Source organism: Canis lupus, chromosome 24 (genome assembly GCF_003254725.2).
Source record: "Canis lupus dingo isolate Sandy chromosome 24, ASM325472v2, whole genome shotgun sequence".
Lineage (NCBI taxonomy): Eukaryota > Metazoa > Chordata > Mammalia > Carnivora > Canidae > Canis > Canis lupus.
In genome coordinates this window covers 24875843-24894062 of record NC_064266.1, presented here as the reverse complement: position 1 = coordinate 24894062, position 18220 = coordinate 24875843, and the positions used below count along the sequence as shown (strand labels likewise).

General features: G+C 43.9%; 1 protein-coding gene across 6 annotated transcripts in view; it reads right to left on the bottom strand.

The window, feature by feature from the left end:
- The window catches only part of CNBD2 (cyclic nucleotide binding domain containing 2), a 60028-nt gene that overhangs the window by 34517 nt on the left and 7291 nt on the right, over positions 1-18220 (bottom strand). For 3 of the 6 annotated variants that reach the window (XM_025469913.3, XM_025469912.3, XM_049100466.1), the window contains exons 4-6: positions 8093-8230; positions 5432-5485; positions 1809-1972 (exon numbers count right to left, since the gene is read on the bottom strand). In XM_025469913.3, the coding sequence (XP_025325698.1) occupies positions 1809-1972; positions 5432-5485; positions 8093-8230 (356 nt within the window). Of the gene's footprint in view, positions 1-1808; positions 1973-5431; positions 5486-8092; positions 8231-11860; positions 12121-15784; positions 15865-18220 lie in introns of those variants that run through there. The other 3 variants (XM_025469918.3, XM_025469914.2, XM_025469916.2) reach the window with 3 other exon arrangements.

Here is an 18220-nt window from a genome sequence, read left to right as displayed (position 1 = left end):
GGAATGTTCTTGTCTACACCTCTGCTTGTCAAAAATACCTACTCAACTGCCACCTCATCAGTAAATCTCCTTTGGCCAAGCTAACTAGAGTGTTCCCTCCTCTCCTGGGCTTATTGTCTGTAAAAAGATCCTGCACAGGTTATAACAGGCCTTTATCTAGAGCTAGTTTGTGATTATGTGACCTATGACCTCCATGAAGGAAAGTATCAGGGCCCAGACTACAGTGTCCTCACATCCTAGATCTTCAAGACAGGCCTAAGCTCAAATATTCTGCTAGGCTGCCCTTCTTAAGCCACTGAAATTTCCAAGAAATGGCAATATTTCCACACACACCTCTTAGACTTCTCTAGTACAAGGTATTTATATGGTGCATCTTGTGCCATGGACCCTTTGACAATCTGGTGAAGGCTTCACAGAATAATGTTTTAAATATATAAAATAGGAGTACCTGGGTGGCTCAGCTGGTTAAGCGTCTATCTTCAGCTCAGGTCGTGATCCCAGGGTCCTGGGATCAAGCCCCAACTGCTTCTCCTTCTCCCTCTGCTCCTCCCCTCCACTTGTGTTCTCTTTTTCTCTCTCTCAGATAAATAAATACATAAATCTTTTAAAAATTCACTTTTTAAAAATATTTTATTTATTTATTCATGAGAGACACAGAAAGAAAGAGAGGCAGAGAGACAGGCAGAGGGAAAAGCAGGCTCCATGCAGGGAGCCCGATGTGGAACTCGATCCTGGGACTCCAGGATCATGCCCTAGGCTGAAGGCAGGCGCTAAACCGCTGAGTCACTCAGGGATCCCCCTAAAAATTCTTTTTAAATAAATATATAAAATAAAATATAACGAACAGTTAATAATTGTCTTTCAAAACCCAAATTGTGGGGGTGCCTGGGTGGCTCAGTCAGTTAAACATCTGACTCTTGATATTGGCTGAGGTCACACTCTCAGGGTCATGAAATCAGGCCTGAGCTGGGCTCTGTGCTCAGCAGGGAGTCTGCTTCTGATTCTCTCCTTCTGTCCCTTCCCTCTCGTGCCCCCTCATGCTCACAGGAGTATACATTCATACTCTCTCACTCTCTAAAATAAATAATTCTTTAAAAAAAAACCAGAATTGTGGTATAGCAATGTATGTGCATCTTTATTACGGCACTGAATAACACAATCTAGCAGTGTTCTAATTACTACTACAATTTCAAAGATGTGATGAATATAAATTCTTTTTTGAGAAACCTGCAACAACATGAATGTGTAATATTGGTGATTTCTTTTGTTGAAAAAGTCACAGGAATAGCTAATACTATAGTGGTTCATTACCTACATCTGTGATTAAAGAAAATGATAAAGTTTAGTTACAGGTTAATGAAAACAGATATAAATTTTTTTCTTATCCAAGTTCACAGACCCTTGCCCTAGTTCCTATGTGGACATCATACAATCACCTGTGACCCACTGTAGCTTTTAGGGCTTGGGTTTGAGTCTCAGCCCTACCCCTCATCACCTGGGTGACAGAGTATGAGTCACCCTCTGAACCTCTGCTTCCTCATCTGAAAAAGGAGGGACTGGACCAGATCCTTTCTGAGGTTCCTACCAGAGCCTCTCTAGATTCGATGGCTCCTTCATTCTGGGTAGACTGGTCAATAAATGAAGATCAACCATGCAACAAGCATAATAATGAACACTCGAGTAAGCGGACAGATAGCTTTCCATGGCTGATGTACCATGGAGACACCAGCAGCCCTGCCATAGCCTTGTCAAGCAGGTGCTCCCTGCCCAGCCCAGCCCTGACACCAAGGGGTGTGTCCCTCACTGACCGTTCAAAGCGAATGACTTTGGCCAGGAGCAGCTGCAGGGGCTCTGAGTAGTTGCGGTAGCTGTCCAGAACCTGCAGGAGGTTACAGAGGGCCTGGATCTCCGACTCTGTCCTCCAGGAAGGCAGCTTCTGCGTGATCTGCATGGCTTTTGGAGGGAAGTGACCCTGGGGAGAGAGGACCAGAGTGACACACAAGACTCAGAAGTTTCCCCCAGGAGCTGGTGGGCAACTCCCCACACTCCTGCTTTTATACTTCACTCCCCAGACAATAGTGGTTTACACTCACTGAGTGCTCACTCTGTGTCTGGCATCAGGGTATGCATCTTACACACATCATCTCACGGCATCTTTGCTCAGCCCAAGAAGTGAGGCACAATTATTATTTCCATATAACAGACAAAGGCACTCGAACAGGCTTATAACCTAGACCAGCTACGTGCCAAGACACTTATCCCCACTTCCTAACCATACTGCCTTTGCCATTCACTGACCACCCACCGAGTCAATATAGGGCTCCCTGGGTTTCAGGGGCCCCTCAGCATATGTACATTGCAGCCAGGGGAGACTTCCCTTCCCTCAGCCTATACCTTAGCATACTACACGAGACTAAGAAATAAAGAGAACCTACAGAAACTAACCCTGGTGAACCAGAACTCATGGACTAGTGGATGGACAGATCCATCCATTCACCCACAGTCCCATGTCCCGGGAAAATGGTATTTGAGTTGTTAACACTCCTACTGGCTGCCCATCTCACTTAGGATAAAGTCTTAAGCCGGTACTCCAGCCTAATGGAGCCTTCCTCCCTACCCATCCCCCCAACTTTGCCTCCTGCCTCTCTCAGAGCTTCATTCTCCAGGCTCTAGCCTTCTCTTGAAGAGGCCAAGCTCACTTCTCTCCTACAGTCTTGCTTGGGCTGTTTCCTCTGTCTGGAATGTTCTTCCCTGGATTTTCACATGGATATGGCTGCTTCCTTCTCTTCATTCAGTTCTTAGCTCCTATGTTACCACATCCTCAGGAAGTCCTACTGGATCATTTGACCTAAAATAGTAGGCCCCCTTCTCAGCAAGTCTTGGAATCATTTTTCCCAAAGCAGTTCATACTTTCTGAAATTACCTTATTCTTTTTTTTTCTTTTTTGTTAATGTGTATATTATCTGTCATTTCCCCATCCTATACACACACACACACACACACACACACACTCACCTCACTCACTTTATTTTATTTTATTTTATTTTTTACCTCACTCACTTTAGAACCGCATTATCCAATATGGCAGCCATTAGCCACATGTGGCTATTTAAATTTAATTAGATAAAAAATAAGTTCCTGAGGGGCACCTGGGTGGCTCCGTGGTTAAGCGTCTGTCTTAGGCTCAGGTCGTGATCCTGGGTTCCTGGGATCAAGTCCCACATCAGGCTACTCGCAGGGAGCCTGCTTCCCCCTCTGCCATGACTCTGCCCCTCTCTCCGTATCTCTCATGAATAAAGAAATAAAATCTTAAAAAAAAAAAAAGTTCCTCAGTCACACTAGCCACAAGTTCTACATGTGTCTTGTCGGCTATTATACTGGACAACGCATACAATTGAACATTTCCATTATCTCAGAAAACTCTATTGGACAAAGATGTTCTAGAATATAAGCTCCATTAAAAACATGATAATGGCTTCATCTATCTTATTTACCCCATTTTAGAATAACATCTCACATGCAGTAGGCACTCAACAAAATAAAAATTTATGGAAAGAATGAATGAATGCCAGCTAATCTTACATAAAGTAATTGTCCTAGAAGCAAAAAAAAAAGTGGAACATGATGAGGAGTTCTGGACAACAGATCTGAAGCCTTGCATGTTCACTCAGAAGGGCAGTGTTGCTCAATGATTAATAATGCACAGGCCTGGGGCACCTAGATGGCTCAGTTGGTTAAGCTTCTGTCTTCAGTTCATGTCATGATCCTGGGGTCCTGGGATTGAGTCCTACATTGGGCTCCCTGCACAGCAGGGAGTCTGCTTCTCCCTCTTCTCCTTCCCCTGCTGGTTCTCTCTTTCTAATAAGTAAATAAAAATTAAAAAAAAATTTTTTAAATGCACAGGCTCTGGTGCCAGGTGCCTGGGTTTGAACCTTGGCCTGCTCCTACCTGGTGGTGTGTCCTAGGACAAATCATTTCCCTTTGAGCCTCAGTTCCCTATCTGAGAGCAGCAGAACCTGAATTTATAAATAGCAGAGCTAATATATGTAAGGGGCTTATAGTGGGCCTGGTTCCCAGTCAGGACTATAGAAGTGTTGGCCTTTTTTTTTTTTTTTTTTTTTTTAATTAAGTAGGCTCCATGCCTAGCATGGAGCCCAACATGGGGCTTGAACTCATGACCCTGAGATAAAGACTTGAGCTGAGATCAAGTCAGACATTAACTGACTGAGCCAAAGGTGCCCCATGTTGGCCATTTTTAAGGTCTGAATCCAATCTTCTTCCTTCCTAACCCTCTCTTGCTATCAATAACCCATTGGGATTTCTATCGCAGGGTTTTTATGACAAAACACAGATGCCTCTGGTTTCTATGAACAAAACTGATTCTCTGGGCCCACTTGGGGCTCCAATTCTTTTAGAAAATCTCTCTCAGGGCAGCCTGGGTGGCTCAGCAGTTTAGTGCCACCCTTGGCTCAGGGGCTGATCCTGGAGATCTGGGATCGAGTCCCACGTCAGGCTCCTGCATGGAGCCTGCTTCACCCTCCGCCTGTGTGTCTCTCTCTCTCTCTTTCTCTCTCTCTGTCTGTCTGTCATGAATAAATAAATAAAATCTTAAAAAAGAAAAAAAGAAATTCTCTCTCACCACCACTGATCCTTAGAGACTCCCTTCTCTGGATTCCTACGAAACTGATTCTGCTATTTAACTTCCCAGGTAAGTTTCCTCACCTTAACTCTTACTTAGCTCCTTAAGGGCAGGTGGGGATGTTATATTACCTAGAATCACCACAACCAGACACAGATCTAAGCCTAGAGCTGGTAAGAGCTCAGGTCTTTCCTATACAAGGTAGGCCCTTTTAAAAATATAAATTAAATTTTAATTTAGTATCCAAGATTTGGTGGAAAGAAGCCAGGAAGATAACAATTCTTAAAATTCAGAGAACAAGTCACACAGTCCAAAGCCTCACCCAGATATGAAGCATTTCTTTGCCAGAATGGCTGATACCCACAAAGGGGGTGCCTGCCCAGTGTCTGTCAGAGGGCTTGGGGCACAGCCAGAATTCACACACAGGCCAGGCCTTTCTCCCCCACCCTGATTGTTTCTTCTGTGTCTGGAACTCTCACCACCTCTACTTTGAGTTTTGCTGTTTTTCCACGGGTCCAAGTACAGGAGTTCTCCCTGCCGGTTCTGCTCAGCTATAAGGCGACAGTGGGTTCAACGGGGTTCACAGCCTTGGAATGTCAGGACTGGAATCTTGGGATCACTGAGGTCGGCTATTTCACACATGAGGAAATCAAGTGGCTAGCTCAGGGTGACACAGTGGGTTGGCACCAGAACCTGGACTGGACCCAGCTGTCCCGATACCCAGCCCCGTGCCTCTTCCAGGCCATGGTGCAGAAAGAACATTCTCAGCAGCAAGGTCAGAGTTATGCATACCTCCTCTGCGACGAAGTCCATGGTATCAAATGTGATTCGGCCTCGCTTCCTTTTCTGGGGGAGAAAAAAAGAGAAATTGAGGAGAAGAAAGAGAATCAGCAAGACTGCTACTAGAATTTTGCACTGAAACCCTCCTTTGCCCCCAGTGCTCACCCGTGGTAGGCGGAAGCCATGGGAACCCTCCTACCCACTGGAACCTCTCATGTCCACCTCTGCTCGATAGCCCCAGCTCAGCCCCAGACTCAGACCCAGTGTGGACAGCGTGTCATTGTGGAAACAGAAATGCGGTGGGGGGAGGGGAGTAATAAAGAGAGGAAGGATGGAGAGAGAAAAGGAAGAGGGGAAAGAGGCAAACAAATGAGGAAGTGGAGAGGGACAGAGAGGGAAAAAACAGAGACACCAACGAAGCCAGCCTTCCCTAAGCGCCTATCAGGAGCCAGGCACACGCCTCCTCTTCCTTTCTTACTCTATTTCACCCTGAGGACAAAGCAGGTATTGCTGAGCCCCCTTCTGGACTCCACAGGGGGTTAAGGAATCTGCCCGAGGATCACACACTGAGGAAACAGTCCTCTCCTAGAGCGTGTCCAGAAGAAAGCAGCGCAAAAGGTCTTAGGGATGAACTAATCCAACTCTATCTCCTAACGGCTGCAGGGGGGATGAAGAAATAGTCGAAGAAGAGGCAGAGAAAAGGGGGAAGATCTGTAGGAGGAGGCAGGGGAAAGGAAAGAGACAAACAAGGCCCTGACCCCCATCTGGCCCAAACCTGGACCCACGCCCCATCTCTCTAGGTATACCTCAGGTCCTCCCCACCCCAGTGCCCCATTTATAGTTTATGTACCTGTGTCGTGCTTTTCAAGAAGGCCAGTGATAGAAAGCATGGTGCTCAGAAAGATGCGGATTCACAAGGTCTAATGAAAAGTGGCCCACGGTTCTCTCTACCTGACCCAACACTCCAGCCCCCTAGCTCTCTGCCCAGTAGCCACATGACTCCCCTTTGGCTGCTCTCAAGAGGCTTCTGCTCTGCTCAAGTCCACTCTGCCCAGGCACTGTCATTCAGTCTTAGCCTCACACATCCCTGATGACAAGTCTGATTTGGGTCTTCCAAGTACCCAGGCAGCCCAAGGCTTCTGGCAACCAAAGACTCCTGATAAATAGCACCCCTGGGCCCATGGCTTTACCACTGCATGACAACAACCTGAGTCAGAACATCCTTCCTGACAGCAAACCTCCATCTCTCAGGTTCCAATTCTTCCACTCCATCGCTTCCCAAGTCATGGTCCAACCATAGGGCAGAATCTGGCTGCAGAGTTCATTTGGTTTGGCCAGCATAGTGTCTTTAAATATATGAATTTGAGGGATGCCTGGGTGGCTCAGTGGTTGAGTGTCTGCCTTCAGCTCAGGTTGTGATCCTGGGGTCCTGGGATCGAGTCCCACATCAGGCTCCCTGCATGGAGCCTGCTTCTTCCTCTGCCTGTGTCTCTGCCTCTCTCATGAATAAATAAAATCTTTAAATATATATATATATATATATATATACATATATATATATATATATATGAATATGAATGTCTTTGGATGGGCCATGCTCTTCTTTTCTGCTGACCCACAGGCCCCTACTCCCTGCTACATCTTTAACTCAGCCACATGCACACAGTTACACTTGCTGGCTCCTTAGTGACCCACCTAAGACAGCCTTTTTTTTCACCCATCAGCACCACCCATACTCTTTCCTCCTTCAGAAACCATTTGGGGCAATTTCTTGGAGTGAATTGCTAGGTGCAATTGGAAGGCAGGGCTGAATCTAGTCACTCCTGGCACAACAGAAAAATAAGCAGGGTTTGTCAGAGATTGGGAGAAACTTTGTGGGCCTGAATAGTAATGAAGATGCCTTTGGGAATCCAGAACAGGTTAACAGAATGGTGAGCAACTTTTCTGAGCTTAAAAAGGGTATATGATCTACTACTGAAATAAAATATTTGAAACAGAGACCTTCTAGAAAATCTAGAAAGCATGGTCTCCAGAGTAAGCAGGGCCTTGCACGTGTTCCTTTGTTTAAGCGGGGGGACAGGAAAGAAGGTTGAGAAGATGAACAGTGATGGGCATTCAGAAAACCCTGACTCTAAGGAGACTTCTGGATTTCTCTGGCTCTTTTGATCCCTGTTGGAATGACAATGGCTTCTTCTCTACTCCTGGTGTTTCTTTCTACTCAGAGGGAATTGTGCTGATAGAACACTACTAGCCCTTCTCCTTCCACATTGAGAAGGAGTGACATAAACTCCTTGGTGACTTTGGAAGGAAAAACTGGGTGAGATCATTCCTTCTCTGTCCCTGTGAGATCACATTCTGCTCTGTCCTCCTTTGCTGTGAATTTAGGGCAGGAGGGTCTGCTCCCACAGTGGAGGCCTGCCTTGGTCCAGCACTGTCCACGACACATGTAAGGCTATCTGATTCTGGGGTTTAGTCTTAGGTCATCCTTGCACTTGATGATACAAATAATCTTCTCCAATAAAAGTGTCATCATTAACAAAAGTGGCAGTTGGGTCTCCCATCTGCTTTACCCTTTGTCTTCTCTCTGTTGGTTCAGAATATGGATTGGGGAGTGAGGTGCTATTTATCAGACCCCCTTAAGCCCTCACAATCGTGCTAAGGCCAGCTGCTTACATCCCAGAAGGAAAAGATAGGGTGCTTTCTATGAGAGGTCTCGATGATCTGATATTCCCGGAATCCCCTGAGGCCCTGGCGGAACATTTTACACACTCGAATCATCACGATGATATCCATGGTGAGCTGGTACAGTCCCTGTGGAAACAAAACAAATAAGATCAGTAGAAACCATCTGTTTTCAGCAGCCACCAGCAGGCTAAATAGCACTGATAAAGTGAAATGGGATGGAATTAAATGCAGGGGTATGCTGGAGCCATGGTTCCACTTTTGAGGGAGTCTTCAAGCCTGCTGAAATTGTGTTGGTAGCCTGAAAATGGCCACAGCTGGGACTATTTATGCCACACAAACTGGCAACTGCTACAAACCTCCCTCCCCAGGAGCTGGTGGGTAAAACTTTCTCCAGCACCGCTCTAGTTAAATAGCAAGTCCTTTACTTTGGTCCAGAAAACAGCAAAAGTGACAGCAGGCAGCAAGGGGGAGATGCAAAAAGCCTGGATTTTGGAATCAGATGGATCTGAGGGAAGAACAGTCGAGCAGATGCAACATTGTGGCCTTGGAAGACAGAAGAAGGGGCCATAAGCCAAGGGATGTGAGTGGTCTCTAGAAGCTAGAGAAGTCCAGGAAATGAGATTCTTCCCTAGACCCTCAGGAAAGGATTGCAGCCCTGCTGACACCTGGATTTTAGCCCAGGGAGACCTGTTCCAGACTTTTAGCCTACATAAGATAATATGATTTGTCTTAAGCCACTAAATTATGTGATATGTTATAGCAGCAATAGGAAACTAATATAACCACTCACCCAAGCTAGGCCATCTGATCCCAGGCAACCTTTGAGCCTGGGAATTTGGAATTGAAACTGAGAACAAATCAGTCTCTATCCCAGTATGAATTTGGGAGCAAGGGTAGTCACCCTCTGCCTGCCAAGTAAATACAGGGGATAGGGAAACAAGCTCAACAACAAAGAGATAAATCCAGAATGCGAAACAATCTACAAGTCAACTAACCCAGTTTCTTAAAAGACAGGCAAATAAATGCAAAGCATGAACCTCTGGATCCTGATTCATAATTGCAAGCTGAAAAGGCCACTATTGGGCAGCCCTGGTGGCGCAGCGGTTTGGCGCCGCCTGTGGCCGGGCGTGTGATCCTGGAGACCTGGGATCGAGTCCTGCGTCGGGCTCCCTGCATGGAGCCTGCTTCTCCCTCTGCCTGTGTCTATGCATCTCTCTCTCTCTGTGTCTCTCATGAATAAATAAATAAAATCTTAAAAAAAAAAAAAAGAAAAAGGCCACTATTTAGGGACAAATAAGGAAATGAATATGCCTGGAGATTAGATGATATTAGGGATATTACGTTAATTTTCTCACTATTATAGTGATGTTGTAATTATGTCCTTATTTTTAAGAAACATCATAAGAGGGCAGCCCTGGTGGCTCAACGGTTTAGCGCTGCCTGCAGCCCAGGGCGTGATCCTGGAGACCCAGGATCGAGTCCCACGATGGGGCTCCCTGCATGGAGCCTGCTTCTCCCTCTGCCTGTGTCTCTGCCTCTCTCCCTCTCTGTGTCTCTCATGAATAAACAAATAAAATCTTAAAAAAAAAAAGAAGCATCATAAGAAACGTAACTTACTCTCAAATGATTCAACAAGCACACACACAAATATGTAAAGCCAACATGGCCAAATGCTAACTGTTAGACCTAAGGGGTGATCATTATATTTCAACTTCAATGTTTTAAAATTTCCATAACAAAACAAGCACAAAAGCTAAAAACATTTATTTTTTTTAACTTCTGTTAACAAGGACATCAAAGACAAAATGAAAAGGCAAACTGAAGACTGGAAGAATACATTTGCCATACACAAAATCAACAAAGGATTCCTATCCAAAATTACAAAACATAATTATTACGAAAAGCTACTATCGGGACACCTGGGTGGCTCAGTTGGTTAAGTATCTCCCTTCGACTCAAGTCGTGATCCCAGGGTCCTGGGATTGAGCCCTGGGTCGGACTCCCTGCTCAGTGGGGAGCCTGCTTCTCCCTCTCCCTCTGACCCTCCTCCCTGCTTGTGCTCTCTCTCTGTCTCAAATAAATTTTTTTAAAAAACAAACCAAAAAAAACCCTACTTTCCAATTTTTTTATTTTAAAAATTCTGCAAATCAAAGCAAAAAATACAAATAACTCAAAAGAAAAAAATAAGCAAAGGATATAAACAGGTAACTCAAAGGGAAAATGCAAACCACCTATAAATAACAAAAAGATTCTGCACATCAGTAGAGATAATGGAAACGTAAATTCAAGTGGCAAGAGACCATTTTACATTTATTGGATTCAGGGGGGGAAAAAAGAAGACATTTCCCAGAGGAAAAGCTAAAAATAATTGAAATGTCCATCAGTAGGGGAACGTATCACCGCATTACAGTATAGTCCTGGACTGAACATAGCACTAGAGCCATGCATGTCAGTGTGGGTAAAGATCACACGATTTTGAGTGGAAAAAAGGTTGGAAAGGGATGCCACTTAGGACATCATTAAAAAAATGTGCTACATACTATGTTGCTTATAAATACTTATATATATAATAAACTTTTTAAATCTAGGGGGGGTACCTCGGTGGCTCAGTGGTTGAGCATCCCCGCATCAGGCTCCCCGTGGGGAGCCTCTTCTCCCTCTGCCTATGTCTCTGCCTCTCTCTCTGTCTCTCATGAATAAATAAATAAAATCTCTAAAAAAATTTTTTTAATCTAGAGAGGTAGGGTACATATTAACCTCAGGAAAGTGGTTCCCAGTGAGGAGGAGGGGAATGGGATGATGAGGAGCTTCACCAGTAACTGTAATATTTTCTTTAAAAATATTTATATCTGGGGACACCTGGGTGGCTCAGTGGTTGAGTGTCTGCCTTTGGCTCAAGGTGTGATCCCAGAGTCCTGGGATTGAGTCCCACATCAGGCTCCCCTTGAGGAGCCTGCTTCTCCCTCTGCCTTTGTCTCTGCCTTTCTCTCTGTGTCTCTCATGAATAAATAAATAAAATCTTTAAAAAAAATTTGTATCTGAAGGAAGTACAGGGAAAGGCTTTTTAAAAAAATTTTTTTATTTATTTATGATAGTCACACACAGAGAGAGAGAGAGAGAGAGAGGCAGAGACACAGGCAGAGGGAGAAGCAGGATCCATGCACCGGGAGCCCAATGTGGGATTCGATCCCGGGTCTCCAGGATCGCGCCCTGGGCCAAAGGCAGGCGCCAAACCGCTGCGCCACCCAGGGATCCCCAGGGAAAGGCTTTATTAATAAAATTAATACTTACTAAATAACCACTTTTCCACCAGGAACTATTCTAAGCCCTTTATAGGTATTGACTCATTTAATCCTCAACAGTAAATCAGTGCAATAGATACTAATACTACAATCACTCTTTACAGAGGGGAAAATAGGCACAGCAAATCAAGTAAGTTGCCTAATACTAATATTAGCCATATGACTAATAGGTGATGGGGATTTGAATCCAGAGTCCATAAGTTCAGCCTGTCACTCTATCCTGCTGCCAGGCCTATTCTCTCTGGATCTCAAAACAGTAGGAAGGGTGAGTACAGAGCAGTTCTTAGGGGCTCAGAGTGTACCCTGTGACATGCCCAGTGTAAAGAGGATAGCAGTCTACACTGAAGTCTTTCTGAAGCCTAACCTGGAACTTTATCCTCTGCGTCATGCTGTGATTCCAAAAGAGACAGTGTAGGCCCCCCTATTACACCTGCCCGTCTTTTCCTCAAAATACCTGTCTGTGCAATCTTTCACTCTTTCCTCCCAGAACCCTTGACTCTCCTCACCAGTTCCTTCTTCAGGATCTGCCACGAATAAGACACCATATATCTCCTCATGGTTCTTGAGCTGGCAAATGGCACAATTAACCCCTTTGCCTTTCAAGTGTAGGATCACAAATCCTTCCCAAAGAATCCACTTGTATTAAGAAACAAATAAAAAAAAAAAAAAGAAACAAATAACTTCCCTCAGTGGCAAGGTAGGAGTTCCTCTCCACTCCTCATACCCTACCAATAGCTTCTAGAAGCCTTGTTCTGAGAAAAATCTCATTCTCAGAATCTCCTTATATCACAATGGAAGATTCTGGAAGAGAAGGCAGCGGGAAGGAACTGGAATCCAGGAGTCTAACGTCTAAAATATATTGAGAACTCATAGAACTTATTATCTTAGTTAATCCTCACAACTACCACAAGGGGAGGGTCCTTACAACTACTCCATACAGACTGAGGCTTCAAGTAGCTAACTGAATGCCAGTCATAGGACCATTTAAGGAAAGTAAGAGGCTCTTGGGCTGGGGGCAGGAGCACCAAACACCTCAGCCGAGAGGGCTCTCTGAGGCTTAGAACTCGGAGGCTTAGAACCCTGTTGTATGATACAGTCCTGTAAATCTTGTTATATTAGTAGATCAGGAACTCTCAGAAAAATCAGAAGTCCTCAGCTAAATGGAGTGCCAAATGATGAAAGGAAATCTGGTGACTAGAACTCAATGACCCTGAGGCCCTTCCAAAGGAGAAAAGAAAATAGGATCTAAAGTATGGCTGTCTACTAGATTAAAGATGGCAGTTGATGGTCGCAGTTTGCTCTTGTATACGAGAATCCTCAATAAAAAACTACGACTTCAAGTATGCCTGATTTGCCATTCCTATCCAGCAAGGCCCATCTGCCAACGCTCTCCCAGCTGACAGCCAAATGGAAAGACACTGAATGCAGTAAAGACAGCCTGACAGCGGGGAAGACCCAAGATCCAAATGACTAAATTCAAAGGCCAGCACTCATAGAGTGAGACACTAATCACTTACAGAGATGAGAAGAGATAGAATTGTTTTGTTTTGTTTTTTTTCCCTCCCCTGCCAAGAGAAAAGATACAAGGAACTCAGGGAGAAACAGAGTAAGAGAATGTTTCAGAGAAAAAGAGAGAGAAGCAGTGTGGAGTTTTTGCCTTCTCTACCACAACCCTGATCTTAAGGAAGGAAATACAAAAGTTTAGGGGGTTTCTGAAACAAACTCTTGGGGGTGAGGAAGACAAGATAGATGGTGGGAGGTGGTTACAGACAGGCAGGTATCCAACCAGTCCTCTGAGCTGCCTGAGATGCAAGTGACCTGGAGAGGATCCAGACTAATAAGGGGCATCGGAGGATGTCAGTAAGTAGGGCCAAGACCCTGACAAGACCCTGAAAGTAGACATTCCCAACTTTACCTCTTGCCAGCAGTAATTGTATAATTTCCTGGGGAATTGGATTGGTGGTGGGGAGAAAGGGGCAGGAAGTTTGGAAAACTCTGAACTGGCCTACGATGAGTCAATCAGCCTGAAATTATATCCTCTCAAAATTACTGGATTGGATCTCAAGTTAGTTGAAGACACATCTAAATTAAGTTGTCTCTTAGGAGGCAGGGTGGAGACCCAGAGGCAGACAGATATTAAAGTCAGGTCTAGAAATTAAGAAAGAGTCATTTCTGGGGTGCCTGGGTGGCTCAGTCAGTTAAGTGTCTCTGCCTTTGGCTCAAGTCGTGATCCTGGAGTTCTGGGATCAAGTCCTGCGTCAGGCTTCCTACCCCACAGGGAGCCTGCTTCTCCCTCTGCCTCTGCCTCTTTATCTCTTATGAATAAATAAATAAAATCTTTAAAAAGAAAAAAAAAAGAAAGTGTCATTTCTGTTGCAATTTATAATCTTAAAATTGAACCGTTGTGGAGCAGAATGCCAGAAAGGGAATTTGTCCTATTCTTACGTGATAGTGGGTAAATCACTTAACCATACTGGGCCTCGGTTTCCTCCTTTTAAAACTGAGTTAGACTCAATTCCACAAATAATTTATTTTCTTTTCCTTTTTTTAAGGATTTATTTATTTATTTAGAGAGAAACCATGAGCAGGGGGAGAGACAGAGGGGGAGAGAGAGAGAATCTCAAGCAGACTCCCTGCTGAGCAACTGGGGGGGGGGGGGAGATCATGACCTGAGCTGAGATCATGACCTGAGCCAAATCAAGAGTCAGACACTTAACTGACTGAGCCACCCAGGTGCCCCAAACAATTTCTTTTCAAGATAAGATCCTTATTGTTTTGCTAATTATAATAGTTATGCAACTAATATTTATAGAGCTCCAACTACATGCAAGGTATGAAAAGGTGAATAAGACATGGTTTCTGCTCACAAGGAGTTCATAATATGGTGGCGATGGAAACCACAGTCAACAGAAAAAGTTGCACTAAAATTAAGCTATAAACATAAATGAAGAAAAGGGAGAGACTGATTGGAGAGCACGAGATGTGGCTGGAATATGAGATACCCAGGAGGCAGGAAGTGAGGGTATGCAGGCAGAGGTCACAAACCAGCCACCCGTGGAGCAAATTGAGTTTTTAGACTGTTTTATTTGACCCACATGGTGTTCTGATTAAAATATTGTTAAAACTTAAGTTGGTTATGTTTAGTTGGGGAATGGGCTCACTAATTCACCAAAATCCTCACCTCACAGAACCATGTAACCTGCCAGGCATGCTATCTACTTGCAACTCTCAGTATAGGATCTATATGGCCTCTTTCAGACCTAAAATTCTTTGACTATATAATCAATGGTTGCAAAATTGTGGCCCACAGACCATATATAGCCTGTTGGCATGCTTCAACTTTTTTTTTTTTAAAGATTTTATTATTTATTCATGAGAGACACACAGAGAGAGAGGCAGAGAGAGAGAAGCAGGCCCCATGCAGGGAGCGCAACACGGGACTCAATCCCAGGTCTCCAGGATCACACCCTGGTCCCAAGGTGGCGCTAAACCACTGGGCCACCCGGGCTGCCCCATTCCAACAGTTTAAAAAAATATGTTTTTTAATTAGTTAGGGCAACTGGCTGGCTCAGTCAGTAGAGCATGCAACTCTTGATCTTGAGTCTGTGAGTTCACACTCCCTGTTGAGTGTAGAGATTAGTTAAAAATCAAAAAAATCTTTAAAACATTTTTTAATTAGCTGTCAACACTTAAATACTAGAATTTTATGGGCAGTTTTCTTTTTTTTTTTTTTAAGATTTTATTTATTTATTTGTGAGAGAGATACACACACACAGAGAGGCAGAGACACAGGTAGAGGGAGAAGCAGGCCTCCTGCAAGGAGCTGGATGCAGGACTTGATCCTGGATCTCGGGATCACGACCTGAGCTGAAGGCAGATGCTCAACTGCTGAGCCACCCAGGTGTCCCTATGGGCAGTTTTCTAGGAAAACATAATTCACCAAAGTGACCCTGATATAAGCCATCTAAATGGACTACTTTTTGTAGAAGAAATAAAGGAAATTGTAGAAGAGCTCTCTCACCACCTCTACCTTCACTGAGAAAGAAAATAGTACCAGGTTCTGAAGAGAAAGCTAGAGATTCATGAGTATTGTCTTTAAAATCCTAAATATAAGCAGATAGAATTCAATAGTACATTTAAAAATAACATTACTGGAGAGCACCGGGGAGGGGGGGCAGTCTGCTAAGTGGTTGACTCCTGGTTTTGGCTCAGGTTGTGATCTCTGGGTTGGGGATCGAACCCCACCTTGGCTCTGCACTCAATGTGGAGTCGGCTTGGGTTTCTCTCTCCCTCTCCCTCTGGTCCTCCTCCTTACCCCTGTTCTCTCTGTCTCTCAAATAAATAAATCCTAAAAAATATAATAACATCATTGTGGTACCTCTTTGGCTCAGTCAGTGGAGCATGTGACTCTTGATCTTGGGATTGCAGGTTTGAGCTCCACATTGGGTGTAGAGATTACTTTAAAATAAGAGAAAAAAATCTTTAAAAAAAGGAAAAAAAATAATTTTGAAGCTCCTGGCTGACTCAGTCAGAAAAGCATGCGACTACTGATCTTGGAGTGGTGAATTTGAGCCCCACACTGGGTGTACAGATTAGTTAAACAAACAAACTTCTTTTTTTTCTTAAATTAAAAACTTTTGAGACAGCTGGGTGGCTCAGTGGTTGAGCATCTGCCTTCGCTCCAGGCATGATCCCAGGATCCGGGGATCGAGTCCTGCACTGGGCTCCTTGCAGGAGGCCTGCTTCTCCCTCTGCCTGTGTCTCTGCATCTCTCTGTGTCTCTCATGAATAAATAAATAAATAAAATCTTTTTTAAAAAATTAAAAACTTTTTTTTTGAGAGGGCGCGTTAATGAACATGTCACTCTTGGAGACAACTGGGGCTCCAGACAACTGGGGGTCCAGTGCTGGGACCTTAGTAATACTGCGCTGAGCATGCCTCGAAGCTATCCCATTGGTTAAGGGCTACCCCTGGAGGCATTCACTTGCTTTTCTGGACTAAGCAACCCAGTGGCCAGAGAAAGCCCTCAGTGAAGGTACTTAGAGTAGGAAGCTGCCTGGTTAGCCTGTGCAGAAATGACAAGCCAGAGGATTAAAGCCCACAGTAAATGCCTGGGGCTGCATGTTGTGGGACAGCTGGCAGAGTTGCAAATTATCCCAAAAAGGTGGTACATTTGAAGGCAGAACCAATAGCACCTTCTGCAGAACATTGGGATTGTAAGGGCTGGGCTCGGAGAGCTTCCATGGTATCCTTGGCACCAAGGAGAAGCAGAGCACAAGAGCTGACCAGGGAAAACACACAGACTGCCATTCTTGCAGCCCTGCAGCTGCCAAGCTCCATCTGCCAGGACAGGAAAGAGCTAAACCAATTTGGTCACACAGAACCTTTGTCAGAAGGAGCTTTGCTGATGACCCTAAGAGGCTTCCTGTCAGTCTGGAATTCTACTCTAGTCCCTTCTCCATGCACACTTCCAACAAAGAGCTGGTCCAGAAAGAACTCACTTCATTTAAAGGGGATTCATAATAAAAAATAAACAGCACCAGACCCATATATTACAGAAAAGCGGGGGAAGGAGGCAGGGAACCAGAAAAACAAATGGCAGATGAAAGGCATTCACCAGAAAAAAAAAAAAATTAACACGAAACAGATGATAATCATGAACCACAAAGAACTCAAGGGGCTTAATACATTTTAAAACTAGAGTTCAAAGCAAAGATGCAAAAGTTCAAAGAGATGATGAAGCAACTGTAGGAGATGGCATTGGCAAAGCTCAGGAAAGAAGTATTTTTGTTTTTGTTTAAAAAAAAAAACCTCAGAACTGAAGATTATTTCAGAAACATCAAAAAGGAAGTTATCCCTGCTGAATACAGAGGTCAGGACTGCAAAAAGCAAGTGAGGGAATTGTCAATGAGCACTTAAAAAGGAACCAAGAAATGAAACAACTAACAGGTATGGAAATACAGAGGGAGAGAGAGTGGGAGGGTTGAGTACATGGCTTTCTTCGACTCTTAAAGGTGTAAATCTTTTTTTAAAAAAAAGATTTTATAAAAAAAAAAAGATTTTATTTTTAAGTAATCTCTACACCCAATGGGGGGCTTGAACCTACAACCTCAAGATCAAGAGTCACATGCTCTACCGACTGAACAAGCCAGGCACCCTTATAGCTGTAAGTCTTAAGACACATTTTAAATCTGGTAAACCAAAATGTATAAGCCTATTTAAAGATATAAAGGGAACTAACAATAATAATTAAAACTAGATAGAAAAGAAGAAAAAAAGGAGAATTATAACAATTACTTTTTCGACTTTTGAATTTTGTACTAGGCATATTTACATATATAGCTTGCCTGTTAAAACGAATGCATCAATTTTTATTTATTTATTTTTTAAAGATTTTTATTTATTCATGAAAGACACAGAGAGAAAGAGAGGCAGAGACATAGGCAGAGGGAGAAGCAGGCTCCCTGCGGGGACCTCGATTTGGGACTTGATCCCAGGACCTGAGGATCACACCCTGAGCCAAAGGCAGAGGTTCAACCACTGAGCCACCCAGGTGCCTCTGAATGCATCAATTTTTAAGAAATTAAACAAAATCAATGCAGTGCAATAAGCGACACAGCTACTAGTAGAACACCACAATAAAAAGAGATTCATTGAAAACTAGAAGCTAGAAGGCTTGCAATTCAATAGAAATAAATGAAAGGAGAAAATGACAAAAGGATTTTAAAGTACCCAGGCTTCTGAACTTACATTGGTTTATCAAGAACAATAATTAGTAATAACTGAGTTAATAAACGTAATCCACTAAAGTACC